General features: G+C 37.3%; 2 protein-coding genes and 1 long non-coding RNA gene across 3 annotated transcripts in view; 1 reads left to right on the top strand and 2 right to left on the bottom strand.

Moving 5' to 3' along the window:
- LOC131456871 (uncharacterized) overlaps nucleotides 1–8,568 on the bottom strand; it is a 238,869-nt gene extending 230,301 nt beyond the window's left edge. The window contains exon 1 of the long non-coding RNA XR_009239948.1: nucleotides 8,464–8,568. This is a non-coding gene — a long non-coding RNA (uncharacterized LOC131456871). The remainder of the gene's footprint in view (nucleotides 1–8,463) is intronic.
- On the top strand, nucleotides 3,547–4,612 carry lepb (leptin b). The gene is made up of 2 exons (XM_058625539.1): nucleotides 3,547–3,702; nucleotides 4,289–4,612. The coding sequence occupies exons 1-2, from the start codon at nucleotides 3,547–3,549 to the stop codon at nucleotides 4,610–4,612; spliced, it is 480 nt and encodes a 159-aa protein (XP_058481522.1).
- Nucleotides 8,569–8,781: 213 nt separating the features above from the next.
- Nucleotides 8,782–13,323, bottom strand: LOC131456863 (uncharacterized). Its single transcript, XM_058625531.1, has 3 exons — nucleotides 13,017–13,323; nucleotides 10,664–11,310; nucleotides 8,782–10,018 (listed from the first exon to the last, which is right to left on the bottom strand). Exons 1-3 carry the CDS (start codon nucleotides 13,037–13,039, stop codon nucleotides 9,660–9,662), a joined length of 1,029 nt encoding a protein of 342 aa, XP_058481514.1. The 5' UTR covers nucleotides 13,040–13,323; the 3' UTR covers nucleotides 8,782–9,659.
- Nucleotides 13,324–17,658: the final 4,335 nt, after the last annotated feature.

A 17,658-nucleotide genomic window follows, 5' to 3' on the forward strand; every position in this document is an offset into this window, starting at 1 on the left:
TATGTCTGAGAGGCTTATAGTTTCACAATCAGACACAAATATGTGCCACCAGACCTTTCACACACGATAACCACAAATTATCAGAGCAAGGGAATTCCTCAAGGTGAAGGAAGAACCAGTCCTTCAAGAGCCGCCCCAGCCTCAGGACAGGTTAGGTTATTTACGGATGTTTTGTAAGTCTTAATAATAACATCAGTGGAAGCTGTGTCCTCGCCTGGGTCTTAAAAATGTGTTTATTGTCTAAATGGTTTAAATAACCTACACGTTGCGACTGTGTTTTTACCTCAGAGGCCTTCGATTTTAGGCTGCCGACTGTCCCATACAAGAATAACATCAGTAAAGAGTGAAAAATACGAGCTAGAGAAGACGTGGGGAGTAGAGGCGACTGTGGGTCCAGTGGTGATTGGAGCACGGGGGGCTGTGTCCCCAGTATATACTCCAGGAACCACATTTGAGATTTCTGCCCAGAAGAGCGCAGTCCAAGGAAGAAACTGAGATACTGTGCAGAACCCTCAGGCTCCCAGGCCTCTGATAGAGGACCAGAGCTTACAGGAGACACAAGACTGAGTGGGGAAATTGAATATGTGTGTGCAATTAGTAGCCACAATGTATATGGTATAGTAAATAAACAAGCTAGAGGTCTTTATGTTACAAACAATTTAAAACAACACTAAAAAAGGGGGAAAGCTCAAGAAATTTCACAGAATATTTAAATGTACCTACTTTTAAACAAAAGCTTACATTACATTTAAAGTACTGGACCATTTTCTTAACCCTGCTGCAGAGAGAGCCGCCAATATTGCCAATAAACTTTGTTATTTTCAAATAAACTAAATTAAACTGAACTGGAAAATCTTCAATCTTTTACCTGTTCTTTGAACTAAAAAGTTATTTTATTGCAAAAATACAAAAATCTGTCTTCCTATTTATTTAAAAATGTCGGCATTTTAAAGTGAACATTTTTAATTTTATTCGTATAAATGTACATACTATTTTAGAGCTGCAAGTAACGATTATTTTCATGTCCATAAAATGTCGTAAAAAAACCTTGATCAGTGTTTGTCAAACCTGGAAATGATAATGTTCTCAAATGTCTTGTTTTGTGCACAAACCAAAATGACTCCGTTTTTAATGGATTCTTTGTAATATGGAGCAAAGAAACCAGAAAATATTCATATTTAAGAAGCAGAAAAATCACAGAAACTCAAAAATATTCACATCTAACAAGCTGAAACAATCAGAAATCTTGTTTTAATCATGGAAAAAAAGCTTCAAACCGATTAATCACTTATCAAAATAGTTGGCGATTCATTTAGTAATTGATTAATAATCAATATTAATATTTATGTAAAATGACAATAAGGCAATTCTGAATCCAAGTCAGAACAGTTTGAAGTAAATGTAACGTGTGGTTTTTAGACAATTGAAATAATGGTTGTCTTGGGAACCGTTTTGTTATTATTTTGTTGGCCCGACACGAATACCAGAACATGGGAGACACGGCTTGCATCATCATGACTTTACGAGAAGAAGAAGAGGAGGAAAACACCTCCGGGGAGACACAAGACGTCTGTGTACAATTAGTAGCGACACTGTATTTGGTATAGTAAATAAACAAGCTAGAGGTCTTTATGTTACAACCAATTTAAAACAACACTAAAAAAGGGGGAAAGCTCACATTACATTTAAAGTACTGGACCATTTTCTTAACCATGCTGCAGAGAGAGTCGCCACCATTTCGCTTTAAAGTCGAAATGTTGCTGTTGTTTCTACTCTGTTATTTGCTGCCAATAAACTTTATTATGTTCAAATAAACTAAATTAAACTGAACTGAACTGGAAAATCTTCATTTTTTTTTTACCTCTGTTCTTTGCTGAACTAAAAAGTTGTTATTTTATTGCAAAAATATAAAAATCTGTTTTCTCATTTAATGAAAAATGTCGGCATTTTAAAGTGAACATTTTTCATTTTATACGCATCATTTTCACAATCGAGTCATCGTTTGGTCCATAAAATGGCGTAAAAACCTTAATCAGTGTAGAGCTGAAACGATTAATAATCGATTACTAAATTAAGCGACAACTATTATGATAATCGATGAATCGGTTTGAAGCTTTATTCATGATTAAAACAAGATTTTCAATTGTTTAAACTTCTTAAATATGAATATTTTCTTCATTTCTTTGCTCTGGATAACAAAGAAATAATTAAAAGTCAATCATTTTGGTTTGTGGACAAAACAAGACATTTGAGAACATCATCATTTCCAGGTTTGACAAACACGGATCAACATTTTTTAAGGTTTTCTGATATTTCATGGACCAAACGATTCATCGATTAATCGAGAAAATAATCGACAGATTAATCTATTATGAAAATAATCATTAGCTGCAGCTCTAAATCAGTGTTTGTCAAACCTGGAAATGATGATGTTCTCGAACGTCTGGTTTTGTGCACAAACCAAAATGATTCAGTTTTTAATGATTTCTTTGTAATATGGAGCAAAGAAACCAGAAAATATTCACATTTAAGAGGCAGAAAAATCTGAAATCTTGTTTCAATCATGGAGAAAAAGCTTCAAACCAATTAATCAATTATCAAAATAGTTGGCGACTCATTAAGTTATTGATTAATAATCAATATTAATATTAATGTAAAATGACAATAACCAATTCTGAATCCAACTCTGATCCAAGTCAGAACAGTTTGAAGTAAATGTAACATGTGGATTTTAAGGCAATTGAAATAATGGTTGTCATGGGAACCGTTTTGTTATTGTTTTGTTGGCCCGACACAAATACCAGAACATGGGAGACACGGCTTGCATCATCATGACTTTACGAGAAGAAGAAGAAGAGGAAAACACCTCCGGGGAGACACCGTGCGTATGTCATTATTATCGTGAGTGAACTTCACAGGTTCTACATTCCGCCAAAGACTGAATTTCATTGTTCTTCATTCCACGTATATCTCGAATGCTTTCAAAAAGCACCTATAGAATGTATGAATGAATAAAACTTCCATATCATGTGTGTGGGGTATTAGTGGGGTTTGCAGCGCTGCACGTCGCCAGCATCCAACTACAGTATCGTCTACCTACACATGTTCCAGCACAAGAGTGAATGGAAACAAAATCATAAAAAGGAAATGAATGAAGTGAAATAATCTCCGGGTGGGAAAAAAGTAACAAACAAACTGGGTCTCAATGATGTGATGAGTCGTGTTTGTCTTTTTCATGATACATATGAAGAACATATGAAGGTCCGGCTCAGGTTGGAGCAGAGGGGGGGAGAGGAGGAGAGGAGGAGAGGAGGAGGAAGAGAGAGGAGGGGAATGGACGGACGTGGGGATGACTTGAGTTCACAGCTATTTAAATAAAGAAGCGCCTGTCATCTCCCGTCATTCAGCCTCACAGGAGCAACAAGAACTCAGGTAAGAATATTAGTCTTACCAGTCTAATATTGCTAATATTACTTTCAGAGAATTTACCTTTTACCACATAGAAGTGATTTACTTTATGCTGTTTTTGTTTGTTTCTTTTCTAGAATGCACATCACTCTGGCCCTTCTTTGTGTCGCTCTTGTGGCGGCTCCTGGTTGCACAGGTTTCCCCACAAAGGGAGACTCCATCAGTAATACCATATACAACATAATAAATATTGCTAAGACAACACTGGTTCACATCAAGAAGCTAAGGACAAAAGTATGCACATTTATTTACATCTAAATTTTTTCTTTTAATTATCTGCGTTGCTGCTTATATTATTGTTTGAGTCATTTCTTTTTTTCCTTATGCATATACAGTGCTTCACAAATTTATGAGACCACCCGTCATAAAAACGGGAAACTAATATTTTTAGAAACTATTATTTATTATTTTTATACCTAAATTTGAGCTGGCTCACTGGGCTTCTTCTCCAAGAAGTCCGAAATTGATCATTAAGCAAAACACTCAACTACTAAAACTGATTGTTAGTAATTGTTAGTAAGTAAATAAGTAGAATTAGACATTTTAAATCAAGAAATGATCACTTACAATTTACTATTTTACATTTGGAAATTCATGGGAACAATAACGATGATATTTTAACGGTAAAAATATCATTTAGGTTAAAGAGCTATTATACACTGGTGTAACCATTACAGAAACATAAAAGATTACTTTGATAATTGCCAATGTCTAGTGAAATTTTTAAGCACAAAAATATGATTTAAAAACAAAAAAAATAAATTAAGAGCTATGGATATTTGATAGTTTAAATATGTCCATGTTGTTATTCTGTCCCCAGTTGCTGGTCGGGCCACAGATTGAGGTCACCAGTCCTTCCATCGAGGGACTGACGAGCATCACGTATGAACTGGGATGTCTGGACAGCGAGCTGCAGAGCCCCTTCACAGAGCTCCTCAGCCAGATCCACGCGGACGTCTCCAGCCTGGAGGGCAGGGTCCGGTCCCTTGCCCAGACAACGCTGTGTCCCGTCAGTGACCGACCCGCTGGAGAGACGGTGAGGGAAAACTTGTTCCCGGACAGTCACCTCCACCTGACTCTGATTAAGGTGCAGCGTTATCTCGAGAAGATGCTGCTCAACAAGGACAAACTCAAGGTCTGCTGAGAAAATTCATTATATATATATATATGCTATTGTTTTACACACGTATACAGAGGCTTGTTTGCACAAAAATAGCTGAGTATTGTCAATATACAGTTTATCTTTGCACATATTTTAACTCAATTTACTAATAATCCGGCACTAATGCTTCTTCTCCTTGTAAATCTGATTTATGTCACTATTTATATCATTTGATAATTATTACTATTTAATAGTGTACTGTATGTCGATGTGTGGGGAACTTAATTAATAAATTTTGTGATATTAAACTTTGCAATAAAGATTTTAATCAATTTTGGTTGTCTGTAATTGTTTGGAAAATAATATATTTAATGGTTATCAAATCATTTTTACATTATTTTAGATTTTAAATAATATTCTTGTGTTGTATGATTGTAAATGCAAAATTAATCTTTAAAGTTAATCAGTGAATGCATTAAACTGTGTTTTATTCTAAAATGCACTCATTTAAAATAAAAATAAAGTAAATAAAGGCAACAAGTTATTACTAAATAAATAATCTTTAAAGTATAAAATAATCTTTTATACTTTATTACATTTGGCCATTTGCTACCAAAGTATTTGTAAACATGTTTGAATATCATTTATTGACATAAATATACTTAACTACTTTATTCTGTTCATTTTTTTGTTTTTTTTAATACATTTTTAAACCAATGAACAATTAAAAGCATGTGTTTCAGGGCAGGATGAAAGATATGTTTTCAGCTATAATTATTTCAGACGCTGGTACAACATGAAACAGTAGTAAATAAGAATTTATAAAATATTATAACACAGGGAAATATAAATCTATGGCGTCCGGATTTTAGCGGCGATGCCGTCTTGGTTGAACCTCTGTTGACGCAACGTTAAAGTTTGACCTCTGACCCACATATAAGCACACTCATAGTAACATCATCATGCAGAAAAGCCTGGTGGTGACACACACACACACACACACACAGAGCTATGATTATTTCAGACTGAGTTCACTGAACGCACAAAAGCTGCATTCTACTTTCTCCTCTTTACAGACACTGAAACACACCGAAGACGAGGACTTAAATTTCTTCAATTCTTCTGAGATAAAAGGTAAAAAATAGATTTTTGTTTCATTCCATCGTTTAGCTGAAGAGTTTTTGCTGAGCCCGTCATTGTGTTCTACTTTCATAGCATATATTGACATGCGTGGACTTTGTGGGTCACATTTTTTGTGCATTTACATTCTAATGTACATTTTTAACATAGTAACTAGAAGAAGAAACAAATCATTTGGAAATCTTTCAAAACCTTGTTTAAAACTAAAAATTAGTTTGAGCCGACTCACTGTGCTTCAGGTTAGGGTTAGTGAGAAATTATTCAACCACTAATCCTAATGTAAATAACTATCATCTTAATCAAGAAATAATATGTATGTGTAAATGTAATATGCTGTTTTTTTTTCTGTTTTTAATAACTAATAATAGATTTTCAATAAGATTTAGGGGTACTAAATTGTGGAATGACTTTTCCCATCTGGCAAAAAACTGTTCTTCCATAAAATTCTACAAAAGACACTTAAAAGATTATTTAACGGTTGTTTTGTAATTTGCTTTTCTTCATGTGTTGTTGTTCATGTCTCTGTGTTTTATTTTTGATTCACACATGCTCAAGGAATCAATAATTTAGGGGTATAAACCAATATTTCCCTCATGGAGACACACGCACACATTACACACTCACACTTTTGCTTTTATATTAATGTTTGTTTGTTTTTTATTGTTGGTTTGTTATTTTGTTATTATATATACTTTGTGATTATTAGTTTGTTATCACTTTTATATAGTTAGATGATTTATTTTTTGTATGTTAATTTTGTGTTTTCTTTCAAATATTGTCAAATTTTAACATTATTTAGGTAGAGGCTTCAAATAAGCCCACTAGGCTTTCTGCCTCTTCCTGCACTGTATGTTACTTTGTATTCTTTGTCAATCTTGTATTTTTTCTTTTAACTGTGCAAAATAAAATAAACAAATAAAAAATAACAATTACATTTTAGCATTAAAAATATCATTTGCGTTCACAAGCTATTACATACGGGTGTATGAACCATTATAGAAACATAAAAATTTTTTTTAGAGCAGCTGTGGCTTTGAGTGGTGGTCTAATAATGTGTGTTAAGCGCCGTAACGTGACTCCGATTTTGGGCCTCTTGAAGAAACTGAATTTAAAAAGGAAAACTAAAAAAAATAATTAAACAAAAAAAAAAAAAACTTGGTTGCAATGGGAACCGAAAAAAAATGTGTAATTTAGTGATAGAAATGTTAAAAAACACAGTTCACAGCCGTTATGCATGAGACACATAAGTCTCTTTTCTACATAGGCAAGCAAACATGTCTCTACTGTACGTACATACACATATATATATATATATATGTATATATATATATACATATATACATATATATATGTATATATATATATATATGTAGATAAGTTAACATGCAATCCATTGTGCATTTAATTCTCTTCATAAAAATGAGGGAGCAGGCTTCACTGTGCCAAAGAAGATGAATCACAGCTCTATATTCCACAGTGGTGGATATCAGCGTGTTAGTGTTTACTGTATGCAGTCAGCAGATATATCACTGAGAACAAAGGGATATATATATGTATGTATATATATATATATATATATATATATATATATGTATGTATATATATATATATATATATATATATATATATATATATATATATATATATATATATACTGTACTGTACACTATATACAGCATAATAATAATTATTCACCAATGACTAATTTCTCTCTGTATTGACATGTATGACCAAAACAGGCAGAACTACAGTATATGAACAGTATGCTGCATAATTCTATTCAGGTTATTTTCACTCGGAAAAAAAGACAATACAAAAGGGGAGACGGACTCATAACTCATAATTTGTATTATTGCCATTTACACATCTACTTGTATATTATCTACAAATTGAACACATTTGACTTAAGAAATACAATATAAATAAATACATAATCTAATTGCTCTCCTACAAAGTATAATTTATATGAAGCCTGAATAAAAAGCAGAATGTAACTTTAAGATTAATCTCACTAGTCAAATCTTATTGACTCGTCCAGGACTCAGATGTGACACTTTGAAACACACAATGACTGTGATTTATTTATTAATTACACTTCAGGTTCAAGGAAAAAAACAAGAAAATCGATTGATTGATTTATAAACTAAATTAAATATAATAATATTAGTCAATTTAAAATCCACAAAACTAAATATCAACTTTATCAAATGCAAGCACTTCAATGAGCCATGTCTAGCGATTTTCAAAAACTTTTAAAAGGCATTGAAATTTCTTTTTCAAATTCACAATGGCACAAAAACTACTTTTAATTTTTTTTGACATATTTCCATTTTTTTTTTTTATAGTATAGTGCAAGTTTGATTCATTCTTATATAGTTTGTTGAGACTATTCAGAGAACAAATTTGACCCCAAACATTTATTTGAAACGTTGGCTTGTCAAATATGACTGTCCCTCACTTCAAACAACCCCTGGACACCTCGTGGTAAATGTCCCTTTCTTTTACTTTTACTAAAAATGCTAAAATTGGTGTTGAATTCGGTTTTAATTCGTCGTATTTATAATTCAATTCTGTCTCAAACAGTGACCACGAAGCAGCCTCTGTCGCAAGTTCTGCTCAGTTCATGTGTTTGTCAGTCTTTTAATTTCTGTTTATTCTGCTTAAAACACGTTAAAGTTGTTGTAAATGACAACAAATCGGTGTAGTTTCAGTTATTTGTGGATGGAAACGTTTTCTCGAGTTCATTTACTCACCTGTTAAAGTCTGTTGTTGTCAAGTCCTCTCTACAGTTAGCCGCTAGCTAGCCTAGCTTCATCATGACTGGCATCTGTCAGGGTACTGTGCTGCATTCACTTACACTCGGACATCTTGAATATTGCATTTAAAGAACTTTCAACAATTATGTAGCGGGTCTGGGATTAATATGGGGCGAAACAGTAATAATTTAATACAGTTAAATAATAATAATAATAATTAAATCTATGTCAATATGTTCTTTATGTGTCGAGCAAACGGAAGTTGGGAAGTTGAAAACCACAATCACCCAGTTTAATTCAACTTTCACTCTGGAGCAAAGATCAATCTTTATTTGTCTTTTTAGCTAAATTGTCCAGCCATATCTGGTATATACAACAGATATCCATAATAAAGTTCTGAAATCCATCATTTCATTCTTCCAAGGAGAAATTATGTCACTTTTATACTGTATTCCATGCAGATTATCTGCAGCTAAATTATGACTATCCATATTTCCAGTTTGAGACATTTCCAATTTATTTTAGAAAAGTTTCAATTCGATTTTAACATATCCTCAATTCCAAGTCATCGTTTGGTTGCAGATATCCACAATTCACATTGTGGTGTGCTTATACTGTACATAATATGATTTTGTTGTATTTCAATAGAAAAATAGTGCACACATTGCAAATATCATATCATAGTCGTGCAAAGTTTCCCTCGCATGCATTATCCAGGCTACTTTTGTCGTCCTCTGCATTAGCAGCCAAAAAACCCGAAAACATTACATTCATTGGAACTTTTTGTGCATCACTAGTCATTTGCTGCCAGCCATTTTTAACACAGTGGCCAAATTGACGTCTATAGCAGTCAATGGCAGCCAATTAGTTAAATAACAACCTCAGGCATTATATTATATTTTGGCATATAATTTTCTGTTGTTGTCCCAATAAAACTGTGACGTCACCATGCTGAAATAAATAAATAATAAATACATTTTAAAAACAGAGGTTGTTACGAATACTATCAGTTGTAAGTAGATGTGCTTCTTAGCGCAAGCCCCATATTTATACTACTGTGCAAATCAAATACAACAATACCAACAGAAATGCATTAAATAGTTCATATCTCTTAAAACGTAAAGCTGCCACAGATAAATGCTTCTTCATTTTAAAATCATGAAACATGTCACAGATTTGACTCCCTTTACAGTTCATGCTTTCTTAATGGCGGAGAGTTGCAGTGAATTCAAGAATTTTTCCAGTGTAGAGAGATATTCCTGCGGGTGGCACCGCAGGTGAGCCGCGTGTGTCGACTCCCTCCACTTCCTGCTCTCTACGGCCACGCCTCGCTTCCTCCAGAGAGCAATCAGCTCATCTACAGCGTCTGGGTCGCACAGGGCGTCGTCTTCACTGAAGAAGAAAAGAGCCGGAGCCGTGATCGGGTTGTTGTGGAAGACCTGAACGATCCTGTCGTACACGTCTGCCGTGTGGGTTTTGAAGAGCCTGAAGTAGAGCAGGGCCAAGTTTTTGACGAAGTTCTCGAAACGTGGCACCAGAGTCTTACCGAGACCTGTATGAAAACAAGACGGGAAAAAAATGAGGAGGGTGACATTTTACTGACATTTTTACAGTCTATGCATAGAGCTGAGCATGATATATACATGATATATATCGATACTAACCAGTATTGGACTGATATCAATACTGACAGATATCATATCGATTCTGATACTGACCGGTATCGGACCGATATCGAAACTCACCAGTATCGGACTGATATCGATACTGACCGGTATCCGACTGCTATCGATACTTACCGGTATCGTATCATATCGGCTCATCCTTAGTGTGTATGTGCTCTGTCTATATAAGAATATTAATTAATTTTCCAAAATGTGATGATACCATGAATAGGCCTGGGTATCGAACTATGAATTCACACAGAACCATGGTAGTAGTTTAACTTGCCTAAAGTACCATGGTATGATAACCTTTAATAGTAAAATAATAATAATAAAAAACCTCTTATTTGAATTTGAGTGTCATAACTTGATGAATGTATAAACCGTTTGCAGCCCTTTTGCTAATGCTGCCACGAAGAATCCCTGGAGCAGTAATTCAGCTGCCTGATGAATTATTTAAAGTCCCAACACATATATTCACCACAAAAGTAATGTGAGCCGCAGTGGGTCTGCGTTGGATCACTCTCACTCACCTATCGCCATGTGCTCAAGGCTGCCAGCCACCAGGCTGTCGTAGATGTGCCCCGTCACTCTCTGGACCAGGCCAGAGTATTTTTCCGGTCCCTGACTGACGTGGGTGAGTATCTGGGTGAAAGTGTAGCCACCGATGGATGAAGCGAGGATCAGAACCGGCCTCCCAGAGAACTCAGGCTCCTCCAGAATCTTCAACACCTCCAGACCATAGTTGAGCCCCCATTGAGGCCACAGGAAGTGCATGACACTGCTGTAGACCAGGAGGATATCAAAGCCACGGTCCAGGTAAAAGTCTCTGTACTTGGCCACTGCCCCCGTCCTCGCACCGAGCCACGGGAAAAAGAGAAGAAGTGGACGGGAAGTGGAGGCAGAATCTGACTGGTCATGGTGATGGCCGTTTGTGTGTTGAGGTGAATCAGAAAGCAACGGTGAGATGGAAGGATCTGCAGAGGGGGAGCTGCTGAGTGGCAGAGGGGAGGGTGACAGTGATGAGGTGGGACAAAGAGGGGTGGACGTCTGAGAGTCTTTCTCTGGACATAACATCTGGTGCCCTGACAGTGGAGTGTAATAATAAGTTATGTTGCTTCTGATCGTCCTGGATAGAAACCTCCCTCCACTGTCTGTTTCAGTCCCTGTGGCCTTAGCCCTGAGAAGACAACAACAAATGTCAAACAATTAACAAAAGAATTAACAATTAACAAATTAGACAACAACAAATGTCAAACAATTAACAAACAAAAAAACACTTTAAAAAAAATAATATTTGTAGTGAGAATGGGGAAGAAACGTGATTTAAGTGACTTTTGAATGTGATGTATGAACTGTTGATTTTCTTTCACCAGGAGCTGGGTCAACTCTACAGAGGCTGCCATTTTGGACCACCATGTTGCCAACGATGGACAAACTATACATCATTTGATTTTTGGTGCTAACTGAAGGCTACATAGGTTCCTCAACACACTTGGAAGGAAACAGTGAGGTGGCGGATATTTAGCGGCAACATGCAATTTCAGCGATTAAATGTAGCCAAATTGTACACACTGTACCTTTAAACAAAGCACGTCTTCTTATTACAATAAACAGCTAAATGCTAAGAAAGCATAGTAAACACTGGATAATCTGTGTGTCATTCGTTTTTCAAAATGGGGAGCTTCGCACGGGACAACGATCATAAAACTAGAGCTGCAGCTAACGATTATTTTCATAATCAATTAATCTGTCGATTATTTTCTCGATTAATCGATGAATCGTTTGGTCCATGAAATATCAGAAAACCTTAAAAAATGTTGATCGGTGTTTGTCAAACCTGGAAATGATGATGTTCTCAAATGTCTTGTTTTGTCCACAAACCAAAATGATTTATTTGTTAACCAGAGCAAAGAAATGAAGACAATAGTCATATTTAAGAAGTTGAAATAATTGAAAATCTTGTTTTAATCATGAATAAAGCTTCAAACCGATTCATCGATTATCAAAATAGTTGTCGATTAATTTAGTAATCGATTAATAATCGATTCATCGATTAATCGTTTAAGCTCTACATAAAACGATTCTGCAAATCAACAAAAAAATACAGAAAGTTTGACGACACTACATTGTGTATTATGGTGATTCTTTTTTCAGGTCTTGCACTTTGTAGACGGTCCCCATGCTACGATCTCCTTGACAACAGCGCATACAGATCGATGCTGTTTCTCCAGCTCTTTTTTTTATTAAAACGACACTGTAGCTTGTCGTTCTACGTTGCTATGATTCAAAGTATTTCATTTTCTTAATTCAGCAACTTCCGGATTACATAATTTACGTTAGACGGAAAACGACAAAACTGGACCAAGCAGAAAACGAACGTTATCTGGTTTTTTTCCGTTTCCTTTTGAAAAACGAATGCTATAATTATGCACAGATTCTGGATGTTTACTGTGTGTGCTGCATTCTTGTGTGGATTTTTTTTGTATGACTTAAGGCTATTGACTTAGCTGAGGTAGCTAGTCTAGGCTAGGCTAATGCTGAAACCCTACTGATAAATCACGCCCATCAATCAACAGGCTCACTCTCACGATGATTTGTATACTTCTGAGCCAGTGAGCCCCTGAGCACAGGCTGTAATGTTGATTATTTAGCCTTTTCTCACTGACTTACACTCTTTACATTTCACTTTACAACGAAATCCGATGATGCAGTTTTTGTATGTGGATGTTCGTGAACGCGCGTGCTCGCGCACCCCCTTCTTCTCCTCCTCCTCCCCCACAGAAGGAAGCATCTGAACCACAGGCGGCATTCATTTGCATCTTTTTATGTCTGTGTGAGTTCCGCATTAACAAGGTCGAACAAAATAACCTGTCCTAAATTTACCCCCAGAGTGTGAGGTTTCCCATGGTCCTCCTGAGTGGGGCAGTCGCCGTGCTCCTCTTCGTCACAGTGGGTCAGTCGTGTCGCGGTGCGGGGCTTCTTTCCGTGGCTGAGGAGACGAAGCCTGGATGTGGATAAAAGCATAGAAGACAAATAGTGAGGAGGAGGAAGAGGACCGTCACACTCGCCTCAGTTCCGCCGGCCGGTTTCTCTTCCGTGAACGCGCACACTGTGACGTCGTCTGCGGCCGATGTGGCGCGCGCTCCTGTCAAAAAAAAAACAAACCTCGTCATGTTTTGTTTTGGTTTACGTCGTCGTTTGTGTTTTACGGCAGCTGTGATGCGTCATGTTTGAATGACTGCTTTCTTTTTTCTTAAAAAATACACTTTTGTCGTTGATTTTAAATCTGTTTTTTTTTTATTATTATTATGTTTTAGTGTAATTTTCTTACTACTTATATTTATTTTCATATTTTTAAGATAAAACATTTTTTAATTCTAATGTTTTACTTTATTTTACACTCTTTTCCACATTTTAAATGTGTGTGTGTACATCACCTTGAATCTGCCTCTGTGTAAAATATAAACCATGAGTTTATAATTAAAATAATAACAATAATAATAATAATGAGTTTAAATTTTTTTTTCAATATCAGAATTACCTTTTAGAAAAAAAACTATTCAACTCAAAACTGTGACGACTACTCATGACAAAAAAATGACTCTTCTGCCGCCCATGACTGCAAGACACGAAGATGCCACTAGATGGAGCCATATCCTAACACAGCTGCTTTGTCTGCAGAACTCACTCAGGAAGAGAAGTGATGAATGTGTGCAGGAGAACAGTTTGTGTCACTAATTATTGACTATGAATCTAACATTTTATTGCTGTTGTTAATTTCCTGGAGACATACTCTGACCTTAACCTAACTTTAAATGTCTTCACCTTAAAATGTAGTAATTTATGTTATGGGGACTTGATTTTTGTCCTCATAAGGAAGACAAGTTTGAACAGCCTAAACAAACCTTATGTCTCTATATATCTAACTAGTTCTTCAGAAATGAGGTTCTGCCTCATAAGGACCAGGTTTTGCCCTCCATGAGGACTCTACTGGTCCTGACAAGGTCAGTGTTTATGACCAGAAAAAAGACACACACACACACACACACACACACACAAACACTTGTCCCTGGATCTATTTTTTGCACCTTCCTCCACCAACCCACACACACACACACACACACATTACCTTATACTTTCCAGCACTGCTGTTGTGTTTGACCTTCAGAGTGCAGTTTAAGCTCCGAGTATACTATTACAATAGTGTGTGTGTACTAATATTGTACTGGACTGTAGTCGTTGCTTGTGTATGTTACTGTAACTGTGACATAATCACAGTCAATTTCTCATTTATTAAAGTTTGTGTTGATGGAAATTAACACAGGGGAAAAACAGGGAAAACTCGTTGTATATACGTACACTTATGAGCCACTTTATTAGGCACACCAGGTGAAGTTCAACCGACCATCAGAATGTGGAAGAAAGGAGATTTAATGTTCAAAAACTGGCATTTTTTTATATACGCCATAATCTCTACGGTTTACAGAGAATATATATAGAGGAGCGTGACCTCTGACCTATAAAGGCAAGCAACAGTTGCGCAAATAAGCAGAGGTGAAAAGTAATGAATTACATTTACTCGCGTTACTGTCATTGAGTAGTTTTTTTGTGTGTGTACTTGTATCTTTTAAAGTAATTTAAGTATGTTTTTTTTTTAAGTATTGTACTTCACTATATAAACAATGTTTGTGACCTTTGACCCATTGTGACTGATACATTTTGTGTTTACATGTTTTACGTTGTCAGCACTTCAACTTCAAAACAACAAATGTGACATTTGTGTCCCCTTTTTGTCCTTTTTGCACGACACAAGACCTTGTTCAAAGAGTGACAAAGTAACTTGTACTCTGAGTACATTTTAAACAACTATTTTACTTTTACTTTTTTTTTTACTTTAACTTTAAATAGTGGCACTTTTACGCACACGTCGACCTCGACACACGTGTGCTACAGCGGCAGAGGACCTCGAGGGCGTCCAGTGTTCCTAATAAAGTGGCAGCTGAGTGTAAATGGTGTCCCTTTAGGCAGTTGTTCATATGAAAACAGCTTGTTTTAAACCGTGTTTATTTTTGTGCGCACACTCTGAGAGTGACAGTGAAAGCCTCAGCGTGGTCACTTTCACACCCACAAAAACATGACCCGTACAGCCTCTATAGGCCGTGAGCCTGTGCCAACTTCAACACTAAAGCCCACACCCCCCCTTCTCAAATCTTATGTCATCCTCCTCAACATCGCCCCTCATCCCTTCATCAAATCTCTCCCTCCCAGGCAAAGAAAGACTCCATTACTCTCCTCTGACCTCGCTGCAAAGCTGCAAGACCCTCTCACCCATTTTCCCCTCCTCAGCACCTCAGACCACCCCTGACTGCTCCCACACACCATCCCCCGGCCTTTCCCTATTGTTCCTCCGCTGGCCCCTATTGTCCCAGCAAAGAGAGAAAGTTGTGAGGAGAGAATGTGTGCCCGTCTCGGCTCTTCCCACCCACATCAGGGTGTGGAAATTCCGCTGCAGTTTCCTGCTTCTTCTCCCACTCCTCTCTCTGTTATGGCATCATGGCTTTTCACGCACGGCACGACATGACACACGAGGCGAGTCATGTGGAGTCAAATCTCTATATAACACAGATAAAACGATATGATGAGCGCTCAATTTCTTACTTATTGTCTCTCTTTCGTCCTCCATCTTCATACGCACGCGCAGCTCGTGACACCTGTCGCTTGAAACAAAAAAGTTATCATTATTTTTCATTTCTTAATGGATACGGAAAACGGCTGCTGTACTAAACACACACATCGTACGTCATTGATTACAACTTGGCAGGAACACAGAATCTCAGCGGTCGCAAACATCTGCACTCGTGACCTCGATCTGTCGTTGCACGCTTTAATCCGCCCGCTGGGCTATAATTTAGTTCAGTTAGACGGTGGGTTGTGGCGCGGCGAGCGCACGCCGTGCTTTAAGTATTTTAAACTATAGGAAACCATGGTGACATGGAATACTGTGAAGACGTTACACTCTGCTACAGTATATACTACACACACTGTGCAGCCTTTAACGCTGTATGTGTTGTCACGCGTGATTCTCGTTCAACAGTTGGTCAAATTTGGGCCAAATTATGCTTATTTTCTTTATATAAGTGTACAGTTACCTGATTAAAATAGTTTTTTATGAGTAATGGCCCTTTACCACTATGGTCCTGGCTCGCCTTGCCTCGGCACGGCACGGTTTCCGTTGCATCTCCACTGCAGAAAAAGTACCTACTCAATGTGGGCGGAGTCATCACTGCACAGTAACTGGTACCAGGTACTATGATCGTGGAGTAGAGCCACTATTATTTCCTTTGCTAATTGTTATGAGATTAACACAAATTAATGTTTTCAAGGGATTTTTAAGTCTTTTTAACTGAGTTTAGCATTGTTCGCTTTGATTCTTGTGCCGCGCTGCGTGACAATCAACAACACCTGTTTCACCTCCCTGACCTGAGTCAAGGTGGGAATGAGTGAGTCACTCAGGCCACGTGACACACACACACACACACACACACACACACACAAACAGCACACTCTGAAGGAGACAAAAACATACACAGGAAGGTTGTGGCGCATACCAAGCGTTACCGAGTGTAAATTGGATTTCTTCCCCCGTCAGATTTCTTTCAAAGGTCATATTTACACCGTGACTGCTGCCGTTATCTACGGTAAACCTGCAGGTGCATTGTTTTGCATGCTCTGCTCTCACCTGAAAATGGACCAGACTGAGTTCTGTCAAATGTCTGAATGATATTGTACCGTTTCTGTTTCCTCCGCGTGTCCTGTGTGCCGTGCAAGAAGGTTGCCGGGCAACACGGGATCTCAACAGAGCTATATCGAGCCGATTGGCCTAATCAACGTGGTGTGAACTCATTCGTTTCGATTTCAAAGTGACGCACAACAACTCGGCGTGTACATTTCAAGAAAACAGTCATTAAAAATCAATGAAAGCTGTGAAACGATGAGGTTTTGACCTCGCCGACTCTATAAAAGGCTCTGGGCAGAGCCATTTAACTATTGATAGAGTCCATTGTTTTGGGGGTTTTTTTTCCACACAAAGAAACTTTCTCTGACCTTAACAATCTAGCATTGTCTGGAACTTTCCATGTGCTGGAGCCAGCTGGGTGTACAACACACACACACACACACACACACACACACTGAGATGCCAATCTGTGTCCTCCAGTGAGATCTACGCTCACCAGTGATAGTGGAGGAGAATATCTGATCTGTTTGGAGCCGTTCCCAGTCCATCGCAGGGTCAACATACAGAGGGAAAAACAAACACTCACACCCATGAGAGTCCAATTAATCTAATCCCTAATTCTGCATGTCCATGGACGGTGGGAGGAAGCTTCAACCCACAACTTAATGAAATTCTGTATCTCGGTGGAGGCTTTAAATGCCTCTCGCTAACACATGAATGTTGTTGTCCTCAGGCTCAGTTTAAAGATGAGCTAACCCTTGTCCTAAATTCATAACTTCATAAGACAGG

The sequence above is a fragment of the Solea solea genome, chromosome 3 (genome assembly GCF_958295425.1).
Source record: "Solea solea chromosome 3, fSolSol10.1, whole genome shotgun sequence".
Classification (NCBI taxonomy): Eukaryota; Metazoa; Chordata; class Actinopteri; order Pleuronectiformes; family Soleidae; genus Solea; species Solea solea.

Excerpts from the sequence above, each read along its gene's own strand:
- lepb (XM_058625539.1), top strand. The coding sequence starts at position 3,547 with ATGCACATCACTCTGGCCCTTCTTTGTGTCGCTCTTGTGGCGGCTCCT. Across the intron at positions 3,703-4,288 it reads TCAAGAAGCTAAGGACAAAA|TTGCTGGTCGGGCCACAGAT; the intron begins GTATGCACATTT and ends TTCTGTCCCCAG.
- LOC131456863 (XM_058625531.1), bottom strand. The coding sequence starts at position 13,039 with ATGGGAAACCTCACACTCTGGGG. Across the intron at positions 11,311-13,016 it reads GGAAACCTCACACTCTGGGG|GGCTAAGGCCACAGGGACTG; the intron begins GTAAATTTAGGA and ends TTGTCTTCTCAG. Across the intron at positions 10,019-10,663 it reads CCTTGAGCACATGGCGATAG|GTCTCGGTAAGACTCTGGTG; the intron begins GTGAGTGAGAGT and ends GTTTTCATACAG.